The sequence below is a fragment of the Grampus griseus genome (genome assembly GCF_964374135.1).
Source record: "Grampus griseus genome assembly, chromosome: 1".
In the NCBI taxonomy this organism is placed as follows: Eukaryota; Metazoa; Chordata; class Mammalia; order Artiodactyla; family Delphinidae; genus Grampus; species Grampus griseus.
The window spans coordinates 121,585,347-121,601,028 of NC_139017.1; the positions used below are offsets into that span (position 1 = coordinate 121,585,347).

Below are 15,682 nucleotides of genomic sequence, written 5' to 3' on the forward strand. Positions count from 1 at the left end.
CAGGGCAGAAAGTGTGTGGGTTTAGGTGTTTTGTGAAACAGGATGAGAAGGGCTCTTAACGTTACTCATCAGCTGAGAAGCATATTTCCATCTGTTTATACTAACACACTGATCTGGATGCATACACTGTGACTGCTATAAGGCACACAAACTCACAAAAATTTTGCTTAGGTAAAAACCACATAATGTTCTATTCATATTATGGTGGAAAGGCAAATATATAATTGGTCAACAGAGTTTTCAGATATCAGAGAATAGTCTCTTTTTTTTTCCTACAAAGATATTATTCAACTATTCTTTGCATTCCTAGAGTTCAGCAAGAACTTATTTTGTCTTATGATGTTTTAAGCACTCAGAGGAACCATAAATACCATTTGCCCAGACCCTTTAGCATGTTCATGGTATTTTACTTGGATTTGTGACAAAGAGTCAAAGAACATAAAAGTTGAAAATCCCTATCAGCGTATTTGACCCAAGCACTCACCCAAATATATTGATAATAATCCCTTGTCTAATCCTACTGGTCTTCCATATTTCCCTGAGAATATTTTGATGACAGGGAGTTTATATTCTCATAAATAATCTATTTCATTGTGAGGACATTCTTGTTTAGGATATTTCACTATAATGACCTGAAATCTACCATTATTCTGTCCACAAGAACAAACTAGAATAAATCCACAAGTCTATTCAAAAATCTTCCTTCTTTCCATTCCTTACCTTTATGTAAACATTCCTAGCTCCTTCAGCTGTGTCTTTACATGTTATTGTGTCTGGACACTTTACTATTCTGGCTGACCTCTCATTGTAAAATAACATACCAGTGTGTCACTCTTAAATTGTAGTGACTATAACTGAAAACATGACCCCTGATATGGTTTTATCAATAAGCATGTCTCCAAGAGCTTCATCCAAGACGTTTAAAATTGAGGAAAGGACAGAACCAGACCCAGCTCCTCATGGCCTTCCTCTAACATTCTCCCTTCATACTTACATGAATCTACCCACCAACACTGGTTGTAGGGGCAAACAGTATTCTTCCTGGCTGCGTGGGTTCCTTGTCCATATTTCTCCATTCTATTGCATAAACTATCATTAACAACTGTCAAATAACTCTTGAGATCTATGTACACTCAATATGTTCATAGAATTCCCTTTATCAATTAAGCTAGTTAACATACCAAAAAGGTTAATTTCATCATTTTGCTATGGCTAACACTTGCCCTTCATTTATCTCAATCTTCAACCAAAAAGTTAGATAAGCTTTCTGCCCTTCCATTATAGTAGTAGCTGTGAAAAAAGAATAAATAGTTATGAAAGGTATAGGCAAAAATATAGAATAATAGAGCTAATGCTTAGTGGGTAGATTGAGTTTTCCAACCGGCAGAAAAATGAGAGGATTTGGCTTATTTTTTGCCAAGTGATGAGACTGCAGTGTTCAAAACAAGAAAGACTAGCAAGTAGGAGAGGTAGTTACAGAACACACATGCCCAAGAGAACACTTTTCAGTCTTAACCACATTTTCAAGTTCTTAACAATATAATATGTTATCTAGAAAATAAAAATAAAAATCCACAATACTTTCAACTGGGATGTGCAGATAGGTAACATACCTAATACCTTGGAGAAACTAAAATAAATCAACATTTCTCACTTAATACTCCAGGGAGTAGTTTACCCACAATGTTTTTTAATTCAAAAGGGAAAAGTAGTTAAATATCTTTGTTCCTCAGAATGTTGTAATTAATATGAGGGAGAATGACTTTTTAATGAGGGTGTTAAAAACTAACTCTTCAAATAAGGAACATTTAGAACTGATTAAAAAAAATCCTTATTCAAGACCTTCTGAGCACTTACTATGTACTAAGTATGATCTTGTGAAATACTCAGAGATCTATATAAAATAGTTCCTTGATTCATACGAGTTCTCCAGAAATGTGCAGGAAAAATATACATAGATTGGATATGTGTGCATATGTTTGTGTATGTGTATTTTGTTAACATAATTACGTGTCTTATAATTAGATTTGCCCCGTTACTACCATATTCTATTATTAGCAATGACACATAATTATGTTACAAAATACACACAATCCAATATAATATATATCAACTATATGACAAATATACATACATGTATATGCTCATGTATGTACACATACATATAATTTATATATGTGCATATGTATATATAACATATATAACTCACTGGTTATACAGTTTCTATGTTCTATTCAAAAATACTGAATGTAAGTCACCAAATTTCAGTACTTTTATATGGATTTTTGATATTATTTTATCATGACTTACAAGGAATTACCTATGAAGACTTTGCCTACTACTGAAAATGCTCATTAGAATAACACCTAGATACAAGAAAATTTATAATATTTAATCCACTTGATGGAAATGAACAAGTTAAATGAACAAATTATTCAGAGCCAAGAGAATTATGAGTATCTGTAATTTCCAGAGTTCTTGTGATTCATATTTAAATGTAAGTCCCAAAAGCTAGCCCCAGTATAAAACAATTTCTGGCAAGAGACTGACATTTTTCCAATGAATAATTTAAAATGGAACTTTTTCCATGTGAACTGTCTTATATCTTGGCAGTAGGCATAGCATTTCAATAATTTATACAATTTTGAATATAATATAGTTAATGCCATAAAAGCAATTTCTTTGATATTGAATTATAAGAGAATGCACTTTGGCCACTATAACTAATGATCTAGGGGCCAGCAAATGGCAAATTACCTTTTAACCCAATTTTAGAGAGAATCTGTGCATGTAACCATAGGACTGCACTGAGATATCTGGGTATATAATTGCACAATAACATTTGGTTGTTACATTTTAAGCATAAATAAAGCATTCTCTTTGAGAAAAGCAGATAAAGAAACACAACGATTTAAAAACGTAGAATTTGTGGGGGAACAAAATATTAATGTGAATCTTAATATTATTATTTAAATTTCTGAATAAGACCTGTTCTCAGAATATTTCCTAAGGCAGAACTCTGATCACTCTGGAGATGTCATCATGGTTATTCCATGACAGGTGAGCAACCACACATTAGTGTGATAATGCACAGCTTTTATGAGAAACCAAGCAATGTAATGTAAAAATGGGTCTTTCAAGGCAAATGAACAGGCTGAGGGCTTGCCAGAGTTCAGGGCATAGATAGCAAGTTGTGACTCTGTGACTGCATTCAGACTACAAAAGGCTTGCAGTGGATGGTGAGGATTTTGCACACACATAAACCTACAGGCACTGTTTATTTTCATAGACCGTGTAGATTTCTACATTATGACAATTTTCCAGCTGTGATGATCACATGTCTTCAGTAAGCTGCAAATTTTTCTAAATCCCAGAATGGTGCCATTTGAGTTGGTGCTAAGGTAAATCCACAGATATTTTGATGAATTTGTATGGTACAAAATAATAGAATAGTTCATATCTAAAAATCTGGCAAACCTGGACTTTCATTTCTAAATGGAAATTGTCAGTCTTTAGACTGGTGGTCTCCAGTGTACACATGCACATTTGTTTTGACCTACCAAAAGGTGACTTTAGGTATTTCAACCTAATAGGTGGTTTGGGGTTTGTCTTCCTCATTCTTTATATATTTTCCACATTCTTTTCAATAAGTGTGTACTACCTTTATAATTAGGAAAATACATATTATGTACAAATAACAAAGAAACCAGAGTACTTCAGAGAAACCATTATTTTTTCTGATTGCACTGACATGACACATCTTCTCTGCAAATGCAGAAAGCAGCATAGCAGGCTTTAGATATAAAAACGTACTAAAACACATTTATGGAAACCTGAGCCTCACAAAAAGAACTCCTATTGAACCGGAAGAGGCTTACCTCAAGAAATCTGGGGCTTCCCTGGTGGTGCAGTGGTTGAGAATCCACCTGCCAATGCAGGGGACACAGGTTTGAGCCCTGGTCTGGGAGGATCCCACGTGCTGCAGAGCAACTGGGCCCGGGTGCCACAACTACTGAGCCTGCACTCTAGAGCCTGTGAGCCACAACTACTGAAGCCTGTGCACCTAGAGCCTGTGGCAAAAAAAAAAAAAAGAAAGAAATCTGGAGGCAGGTGTTTCAATATAACTCTATGAGTCCAAAGGTAGACATTGGACTCTCTTGTGTTTCAAAAAATGCTAAAGCAAGCTCTTAGCTCTGGGAAATATTTACAAAGAAGGCAGCTGGGTTCTAGCATGACACAGCTGGGCTGCTTCCTCTGATTTATGTAGAGAATAGTTCACTGCCAAAGATGAGGCAAGAAAAGTTCACCCAAGCCATTCCAGAGGGCATTTGCTGGCACATTTTCAAACAGAACAGTGGAGCTGGCCACCAGGTTTGTGGGAATAGTGACTATACTGGAAGGAGGTACCTGCTTTCCTTAAGATAAATTCCTGGAAGGGAAATCATTGGCTCACTGGGTTGGATTTTTTTAAAGTTCTTAAAGTATACTGCTGAATTGTTTCCAGGAAAAAGTTCATTATTAATTCCTAATAAAATGTTATCATCACTGAAGGTTTTAAAGATAATAGAGTTGGTTTCTTAAGAAATCTGCCCCACTAGGTATGGATACCTAGATTTGTGTGCTCTAAGGCATTTCAGTTGTGGTGTTCTTCCTATGTATTTTGCAACTATTTTCTACTGCGGATGAGTTACAAAGGCATTGTAGATTCCCTGTGATATACAACACTGCTGTAAGTGTGTTCTAGCCTTCCTGCTGCTGCTGCTGCCTGAGGGAGTAGCTGTTATTATGGTCCTGATTTTAAGCAGTATTTTGTATCTTTGAACCATCCAAGTAAATGAAGCTGAAGCTAGCCTGAGGTACAGCAGGGTTTTGAACTCTGGTGTGTAAACATTCATGTGTAGAGGCCAGTTCTTGATCCTCCAGCAAAAATGAAGCAAAAATAAAAATCTTTACAGTCTAAAATATTGAAACTCTTGTATAACAATGCTGTATTTCTGCTTTAAAACTGTTTATTCAGCAGGTGAGGAACTTGCCTTCAACCAAAAATTTTTAAATCATTAAATAAATATTAAGCCTCCAAAACTTATCCTTTCTAAACCAATGACCTTTCTTTATTCTTTTTTCACACTAAATTATCATGTATGGTAAGCCTTCTTAATATAACATATGTACATACATGTGTATTTACATATGTGTGTGTATTTATATATATTTGACACTGAAAATCTACCTAGCGAACACCTAGGCCTTTCCTCAGTAAGAAATCTGTCTTAAAATTTAGGGATTACTTGCTTTCTTTCATCCTATTTGGTGTATAATCCATGTATTAGGTAGTCAAGCAAAGATGGAGAGAAAGGAAAGAGAGAAGGAAGTCATTTCCAACTTTGATTTTTTCCATAACTCTATATCCTGTGGGGTTTATCACTCAGATGCTCACTTTCTTCTCTCCATCACTGATTGACTTGACCCCTGCTACATGAACCAGTTCTAGATTTTCCCAAGGGAAAATAACACAGTGGGGAAAAGTTACTCATAGCACCTTTCTACTGAGTGCAAGCTATTAAGGTATCATCTCTTCTAGGGATAGTTACACTTTAATATTAAGCCCTTGCAGGCAAATAACTGCTCTGAGGCTTTGAAGGAGGGCTCTCTAACTAGAGTGGAGTTTTTAAATAAATAGGAGAGGGAAGTTTATGGAGAAGACTTTCTGGTGTCCTGTAAATGTTACCAAAATCTGTAGATTTTGGAGCTCACTCCAAACCTACTGGTCTAGGATCCCCTAAGTTGTGCCCTCTCTACCCCAGGATTCTAAAAAAACTTACCAGATCATCCTGATGATTATCTGGGTATAGGAAACTACTGTTTTTAACCATCAAATTCCACTCAGATGTCATCTGTTTCATAAAGCCTTATCTAAGATCAGTATCCCCTCCAATTCTGACCCCATAGGCAGAGTTAGATTTACTACTCTGTGTTCCCAAAACACCTTGCTGTACAGAATCTACTTTGTAGGATTTATGATTCCACATCATAATTAATAGTGTTAGGTTTTTCTAACTCTTTAGACATGGACTCCTTAAGATTGGTCTCCCTAAATCAAGTTGGTTTCTCAGTAAATATTTGTTGAATGAATGAATGGATGGATTAAAATAGGTCACTGCTTGTTCTGCCAGTGTATATAGCTGACCCCCTGAAGGACATAGTAGACTGAGAACAATTTATACATAGGTCTTATAAAAAAGGAAAAACGCTAAGTTAAGCAACATGATTCAAAGTTTGAACTGAAGTCTGAAAGATACATTTTTTTTTAAACACTTTCTTTGCCCCCCAAAGCAGTTCTGACATATTCCATCAGTAGGTAATTCACAAATCTGGCAAGTTTGCATTTACAAGTCACACTTAGCTATTTTTTCCTCCTATCAGTGATGGGATGAGGGGAGAAACCATAGAAATCTCTGAAATGCCATAAACTATAAAAAGTCAGTTTATAGTCTCTGAGTTGGAGAAAACAATGTTGCTAGTTAGATGCAGGCCAGGAAGCCATCAAGCACCCATCAGCAAGCCAGTTTAGGAAAAAAATTCATGAAACAATTTCTTCTCTCAGTTTGAGAACAGCACCTTTTCCAGGAGATTTGTTACGTAACGAAGATTTGCTTTCACTTTCTGGGGGCTGGCCAAGACTGAAAAGGGAAGTGCCAGCCTAAGGAAAGACTGTCCTTTTGATATTGCCAGCCATTACAAGATGTGGGAGTTCAAAACAAGCCAATTCTCCGAAGATTTATAGTTGTGTTTAGCTTGTTGACTCAAGCAGTTTGGAAAATCTTCAAAGATATAGGCTATTCGAACTAACCCAGACTCCAAGTCTATGGAGAGGGAAAAAAAAAAGCAGAAATAATATGTACACATTAGTCAAGTCAAATACTTTTGACCCTTAATTTACATAGATTCTCAAGTAAAAACAAAACCAAAACCAAAACTCTAACCAAAATACACAGTCCTGCCTAGGATGTGACAGCTCATTCTGTTGAAAATTAATTTATGATTATTGTTCAATTATTTCTCTGGGTTTGCATGGCAAAAACTATAGTAGGCAATACAGTACGGAAATGTCATGCTTTTAAATAAGTTAAGAGAAATAGTGAATCCCCAATCTTGGAGAATCCTTGAAAACCGTCACATAGGACACTTGGCACTATAATTACATTTTCACTATATTCTCAGAATTTATATTATATCATCCTTGCGGTGGTATGAAATTCTATGGGAAATCATCATTATGAAGCCAAAGAAATATTAGCTCAGCACATAAAAAAAAAAAAACAACAAATATTGTTGAATATCACATATGTGTCAGGCTCTTTTCTAGGTACTTATGATAGGCTGTTGAATGAGGTAAACAAGGTTCTGACCCAAGACCTTTACTTAAGTTGCATGAAGAGAAGACAGGCAATAAACAAGTAAAGAAATAAATACAAATGACAGATTGCAAAGAACACTATAAAGAAGAAACTATCGATACCAGAGGAGGGGGAGTGAGAAGGAACAACGTGTTGTGGGGTGTAAATGATTATTTCAACAAGGCACACACCCAGAAAAATCTATCTTGCTTGAAGATGTTCAAAGTCATCAGTGACACAATGCTTTCAGATGAAATTTAACCCTTTAACATTCCCTCAGAAATTCACATTTCAGTGTTCCTTCTTTGTGGTAAGCTTTAGAGGTGGAGAAAGTCACCATGGGAGAGGTGAGTCAAGCAGGACACAAAGAGATGGAATCGCTTTTATTTTTATTTTTTGTTTGACCCAGTGAATTATGCATATGACCCAGTGTATGCATAATTCAATTAGATACATTAAAACCTTTAACGGTTTTTAGTAATGAGCCTATGGCTTCAGAGACTGAGTGGGAAGACACATAGTACACCTGCTTATAAATCACTGCTGTGATTTTTATACCCTGGCTATGGAATCAGGTGATTTTTGGGCCCAGAATATTGTGGTTGTAATAACCACAACTGGTTATAATATTGTGGTTATAATAACCACAACTGTGGTTATAAAACATCAACTGATGTTTCTTAACAATCTGTGAGTATTTGTGGACCAGCTTAAATACATAATCCATCCACCTTTTAGCTCTTGCAGCCTAAAGAAGCCCTCCAAATGGATTTGTATGTACTGTGGTCTTTCACAGACTCTTACAACTTAAGAACTTGATGGGGCATTCAATTGATTCTAGTAAACCAAAGAAATTGCCCAGATCCAAATAGTCCATGTCTTGCATTTATTTACAGTTAAGGTAGCCATCAAATACATCCTCTAAAGATTTTCATTGTTACGTGTGGCACCACCTCACATCTCATGCAACTTCATATAGGTGTGAACTATTTTAATTATTATCATCTACACAGACATTTTTAAAAAAATATTTTCCACCAGCTGCCACCCCGCTACGAATCAGGGCTGTAGTCCAAGGACGCCAGGCTCCTTGTCTCTGACTTCTTCACACCAGCATCCTGGCCGCAGTCCCTGAACAGACTTTTCATATAAAATAAAAGAGCGTGTTCATATGATTCCTGTGTTGTACATATTTGTCACCCTTATGTTGACTTCTCACATTTTTAATGGTCATGTTCCACACTACAGGATGAGTTGTTGGAAGAAATTTAAGTTAAATCTTTGAAGGCTGCTCACTAAACAAACAAAATCTTATTTTATTTATACAGTTCAGAAATTATGTACAAGTAAAAAAAGAAAGTAACCATGAGGACACTCACAGACTCAATTGCCCATCACAGTGCAAATTGTAGGGAATAATCCCAAATAGCTGGTTGTGTGGAAATCGTTAGTATTTTGTTTGGATATGTATTCTAAGATTTTTCTTACTAAGAATGCTCCATCCTGCCTGAAGACACCGTGATAGATGGTTCCAAAAGGAGAAGGCAGTTGGGGCAAGTCAGATTGCATACTTTTTGATGAAAGTGAAACCAGCAAGAGATTTGAATTACCTTAAATGAATCTAAATCTATAAATGCATCTAAATATGCATCATTTCCCGCCCCCCACCATGGCATCAATAGGAGTTGAGAACAGGGTGGTAAACAGTAGTTGAAATTGAGCCCAGTGAATAATTGATTAAAGGCAAAAAAGGTTATGAATTTGAAGGTACAAGAGTGATTCCTTTAAATGTATGTGGGAATTAAAAAAAAAAAATTCCCTCCAACACAGACTTTAAATCCACTCCCATCCCTATTGCTTAGAAAGTTTCCAATGTTCTTCAATGTCTCTAACTGGTGATAAGCAACAGTTCATTATTAACACAGATGTAAAGTTGTGTGTATCCCCAGTTAGGGTCCTATTAAAGAAAAGTTATTCTGTGATTTAGTGAGAAATCTAGAACTTCTACCTTTCAGTGTTTTTATTTATGGTTTCATGATGATGATGACAATTTTAATGTTATAATAATTATTTCCTGCAAATTAAACAAGTGTATATTTAGATGAATAACTTATTCCTTTATTACTCTGCTCTAGGTCATAAATACTTAAATAATATGCACAGCAACCTAAATACTCATTAAAATATAGAGTTATTTAGTGACTTAAAAATTATTGAATTGACTGAACATACTTCTTTTTAAACAATTGATTTTTAAGTTAAATTTATAAATAAAAAGGTTGAAGGAGTTTGATATAAGGTATATAGAAAAGAAACAGATGTTTAGAATAGTAAGATATTTTAACTCTCCTCATTTTTCTTTTTTCTATGCAAGCACATAGAATATTGGACATGCCATAAGAAATGCTTTGTCATTTAGAAAGTTCAGTGACATTCTTCCCACCTGTGCACATGCATCATTTATACACAAACTGTAATCCAGAATGGGAGGGTCTTAAGACACTCGAGACATTACCATTCTCCAAGTTCCTGCAACCCACGGTAGAAATATCACTTTTCTTTTCCTTTATATCTTAGCCTAATATTCCCCGGATTCATCCCAAACCCTTCCTCGAAACCACACCTTATTCTGGAGGCAGAGCTAACAATATCTCCATTTCTGTTTTCTTACATCGAGGTCACTGATAGTTCTTCTGTATTATAAATAGCACCACAATGAATAACTTTGTGGATAAACTATCCTTCATGGTTTGCTCTAAAAGAAACAAACACAAAATTAATCTCTGATGATTTGAACCCAGAAGGCATACCTAGTAGACCTGTGTTACTCATGTAAAATAAGAAAGGAAAATATGGAAAATATTTGTCTTCTTTTAGTTACTTACCAATCTGCCTCCCTCTTTTAATTTTAAGTTCCTCGAGGTCAAGGATTATGTTTTGAAACTTTTGCATTTCCTGTGAGTCCAGAATTATTCCCTCCATAATAATCAGTAAAACTTTGAAGTCTTGAACTGGATATGCAATTCAGCAAAGCAACACCTGTTTTTGCCTCCCCAAGCTACATACATTGCATGTGAAGGACTTCATTGGCCCTCTCTACACACAACATCTGTTGCCAACAGGTGATGCATTCTGGGGAGAAGTGCCTTGCCAGAGGGATTTCCCTTGCTAACATCCTCTTTCCAGATGTTTCTTTCCTGTAGCAGATCCTGAATTATGAGGCCCCGGGAGGTGGTTGCAATCACTGAACTGACATGTCACACCTGGAATTCAACAGTCTTCCCCCACCACAGAATTTCCCATAGTTAAATGTTAAATCTTAAGTTTATTGCTAAGGGACTTGGCTATTTCTCTGTGAAATCAAATATTGTGCTTAATATTAGTTTACCACTTTAAATATAAGTAGATGTGTAAAGATGAAACTAAACTATTTTAAAGCCAGATAAAATTGACAAAATAATTTAATTTAGAGGCTAGAATGCATGGTCTTATGGTACTCCATCATTTCTCTTAAATATATACACCTCTGCCCAAAGTTGAATCAGTTATATGTTTAAAATAAAACTAACCAGACTAGACTGATGTCCGTATACTATCTTCTACATAAAGAAGGAAAGTATCATATAACTTTTTGTTTTTGTAATAGTAGACATTGATATATATGTGTCTGTATATTTTTATATATATATATACACACATTCATAAATATACACACGTGTTTGTATATACACATGTATTTCATGGTTTACTATATCAAACCAATACATACATTCATATATCCAAAGGATATATATATAAATATTTAATGTTATAAGTTTATTTTTATTAAATCTTCAATTCACCAGTAAGTCTTGCACATTTTTCTCTACTTTCTTCCTAGGGTGTTTTAAAGTTTTTATTTTTGTTCTGTTTCAGTTAAGCTAAAAGGATTCTTCTATTTGGAATGGTTTTAATTTTTTATTATTTGCCTGAGAAGAGCTCAATGAAGAGTTTAACGATAATATGTCTTAAATGTCAATTAAAGTATGTCATTTAGGAACAGATAAAACAGTATATCACTTAGGAATAAGCCCTTTCCTCAATCATATCACCAGTTATTTATAATTGAATACTTTATATTTGTAATCAAATCATCCCAGATTTTCATGTAGCAGAGTTTTGGTTCCATTAAAAAATAAAAGATGATATTCAAAGTATGAGTAATTTAATTTATCCTTATGACAGATTTTAGTTACTGGTTTTTAAAATAACTCTGAAAACATATCTCTTGCCGAAAGAAACCCCAAGACTGGAAAAATGAGAAAAATTCCACTTAAAAAGCATGTTTTTGGGCTTCCCTGGTGGCTCAGTGGTTGAGAGTCCGCCTGCCGATGCAGGGGACACGGGTTCGTGCCCTGGTCCGGGAGGATCCCACATGCCACGGAGCGGCTAGACCCATGAGTCATGGCCGCTGAGCCTGCGCGACCGGAGCCCGTGCTCCGCAACGGGAGAGGCCACAACAGTGAGAGGATTGCGTACCACAAAAAAAAAAAAAAAAAAAAAAGCATGTTTTTATAATAGCTATCAATGTATCTAATTGCCATTTATTTAGCTTTGACCTGAAACTTCTACTATATTTTTATATAGGAAACCAAAACTTATGTCACAGGCCCATTGTGTATACTGTCAAAGTGGTGAACTTCTGAGAGCAATTTTAAGGCATGGGAAAAGAGCAGTAGTGAAATTAAAGTTAAACACCAAATATGTGTTTTAAAGCATCTAATAATAATATTGATAGCTAACAATGATGCCAGGAACTTTTCTAAACCCTTTAACATATGCTGACTTATTAATCTTCACGGTAGCTATATGGGGTTTGCACTATTATTATCTCCAGCTTGCAGATGAAGACCTGAGGCTGAGGTAACACAGCTAGCCTGTAGAGGACACAGGACTTATATCCATGCTGTGCAGATTAGAAAACTGATACCTAAATTGCCTTTGCAACCCTGAAATCTTACATCCCAATTCTGTACATGTTTTACCTCACTTAGCTCTTAAATCACCATGTAGGCATAACTGTTCTGCTAGTTTAAGTTTCTTCCAGATTTCCATTTTTCTTTAATCATTTCAACAGGAAAACCATCATTATAGTGAAGATACATGGATGGAACAGACAGATGGCTATATTCTAGTTTATGTAATACAAAGTATTCACAACAATATTTATTGATCATTTAAGCACTATTTAAGCTTTTTGTTATTAAATATTTAATTTGTCTTAAAATATTTCATAGCCAAATATTAGAGAAAACTGGAACCAAACAAAAAAACTCTAGGGTAATCCTGAGGATCTAGAGAATCTATCTTTTAGGTGATGACCATGGGCCATAAGTACATTTCACCACCATAGTTTGATTGCATGATATCATGGAGTTAATCATATATAGTTCAACAGAATTTTATACATTTTTTTCTGACAACTGCATGTTTTGCCATTTCAGTTCCTCCGAAGATATATGACATCTCAAGTGATATGACCATCAATGAAGGAACCAATGTCACCCTGACTTGTTTGGCCACTGGGAAACCAGAGCCTTCCATTTCCTGGAGGCACATCTCCCCATCAGGTAAAGCAGAAAAGTATCAGTGTTGCTCGTGCTGTTCAATATCTTCCTGTAACCTCACTTGTTCAGAATGTAAGAGTCAACTAATTTTTTATATCTTTTTCATGAGGTAGTCAGGATGCATATTTTTATACTTATTCTTTATACCTAAATGCATGTAGTTCACAAAACTTAAATGAACATTTTCTGTCAGAGCCCAGAGTAGAACTTAGGTCTCTTGATTCCTAGGCAAGGTTATTTCCCCTGAAGTATACTGGATAATCACAAATCAATAGACAAAAGGTTCAAATGGAAATATCACAAGAGAAATATCTTCATTTAAATGTGTAAGGTTTTTATTCAATTGGCATTCACATGTTAATAGGCCAGCATGAACTACTGAGGTAATCAGGGGAGAATAAAATTATACAAATTATGAGTTTGCTGCGTCTAATTTCAAACTGCAGTTCAAAATCAAGGATTTGGCAGTTAGAATTAAATTTTAACTGATGAGGGATCTAAAAACCCAAGAGTTTAGTAAGTTGTACAAGATCACATATCTAGGTGAAATTAAGGTATATAACACGTTTATCAGTGTCTGGTGCTTCTGATACAGGGCACATCCTCCTAAAGAGATTGTCAACTTTAGGAAGCTGGGGATAATCATCATCAAGACAGGTCTATTTTCACAGCCACAACTCTAACTGAGTCATCAATTTGTGTAAAATCTAAATATTTGAACTACATAACTTTAAATGTACCATGAAGTAAAAGTGGTACTTTTAATGAATAAGATCCCACCATATTTCAGATAAACAATATTTGATTTATATTTTGGGTAGAAATAACTTGAACAAGGCTAGGATGAGGAAATCTCTTTTAAAGGAATCAAAAAGGCATATATTATATAGGCGTAGAAAGATTACAATTAGAACATCTATTTTATCTGCTAATGCTTTCTTTAATATCACTTATCCTTAAGTGCCTTTTGGTTTCCTCATTTATGCAGTAGGACTAATGAGACTTACTCACATCATACTCTTAGTATGACTATTAATGTGAGAAAAAAATCAATAGAACAGCAATATACCCTTACATAATATGCATTATGGTCCCTGTAATATTTCTGAACCATGAGTGTGCTTTTGACTGCCAACATTTCACTCTCTAGAGTGGCTACAGAATCATAAAACTGGTATGTGAGCACTGAATTAGTGACAAGACTCTCCATGGGGTGTAAGTGAGGCAAACCCAGGACTAGCAGTTAGAATACATGTGCTCCAATCTCAACTTCCTTATTCAACAGTTCAGCAAATCCTAGTGCAAATCTCTTAGCCTCAGTTACCCTCAGCTAGTTTCCTACTTTCCAAAAGTCGAATGATAAAAATCCCTGGCTATTGTGAGACTCAAAAAAGATAATAAGCATAAATGTGCATTAAAAAGTATAAGGTGATATGCAAATGTAAGGTTGATTCTTAATCATCTTTCCAGGGATTTAAATCTGATATGAAAATATAATTTTTGTAAGAATGAAGCACATAATCTCCATCTTCATACAATTTAAGATTAATAATTTGGATTTAACTCTCCTTCTTTGCAGTGCTTGTTATTATGCATATTCTTTTTATAAGTGCTTGGATACATTTTAGTTTAATTAAATACCATGAATGTTGGTTAATGAAGTTATTAGAATGACGATAATGGATAGCATCATGAAGCTGAAAGAAGAAGGATTGGGTTTATAACTTAAACTGTGCATAGATTTGTTTTTCTGATCCTACCATACAGAGCAAATGAGTAAAATTCGAATAAATATTAACTATTATCTAACGAATAGCTAGACATAGCTGATATTTTTATAAATGGATGGTCACAGGAAGGTAGCTCCACAGAGCTTCTCCCTTATCTACGGAAAAGTTAGGTTGTGAGTTCAACCACATCACAGACATTGCCTGAACCAACTGAAGTTGCCATTCCACTTGTTAGTTCAAACAACTTAGCGTACTTTCCCAAAAATATCTTTCTTGAGAAGTTTCTGAATATATGAGCTTCCTTAGAGTTACTTATAGTGATGATTTCTTCCTTTCTATATTTTCTATTCTATATGTAGAAATTAATTTCAAATTTATATTTAAAAAGTTTGGGATTAGCAGATGTAAGCTATTATATATAGGATGGATGAACAACAAGGTCCTACTGTATAGCACAGAGAACTATATTCAATATCCTGTGATAAACCATAATGGAAAAGAACATGAAAAAGAATATATATATATATATATGTGTGTGTGTGTGTATAACTGACACTTTGCTGTACAGCAGATATTAAACACAACATTGTAAATCAACTATACATCAATAAAATTAAAAAAATAATAATAAAAATACTCCGAGTAAGAAAAAAAAAAGTGTTATAGAAATAATACAAAGTACACCCTATGTCCTTTACTCAGTTTCATCAATCATTTTTCCCATTTGCTTCAACATTTGCTGTGTGTAAAGTATGCAGAAATATTTTTTTTCATTGAATTATTTGAGAACAGCTTGCATTCAGCAAGCCCCTTTCTCCCTAGTGATGTTCAGTGTGCATTTCTGAAGAAGGATATTCTCTTCTGTAACCACAGTGCAGTTTTTTAATTTTGTACATTTAACATTGGCATTATACTTTTATCCCATTACTATCCATGTTCCAATTTTGTC

The 15,682-nt window shown here is 34.9% G+C and overlaps 1 protein-coding gene across 1 annotated transcript in view; it reads left to right on the forward strand.

Moving 5' to 3' along the window:
- The window catches only part of NEGR1 (neuronal growth regulator 1), a gene marked incomplete at both ends in the record, with an annotated part of 906,787 nt that overhangs the window by 530,120 nt on the left and 360,985 nt on the right, over positions 1-15,682 (forward strand). Inside the window, one exon of the mRNA XM_082653283.1 lies at positions 12,881-13,006. Within this exon, the coding sequence (XP_082509409.1) occupies positions 12,881-13,006 (126 nt within the window). The remainder of the gene's footprint in view (positions 1-12,880; positions 13,007-15,682) is intronic.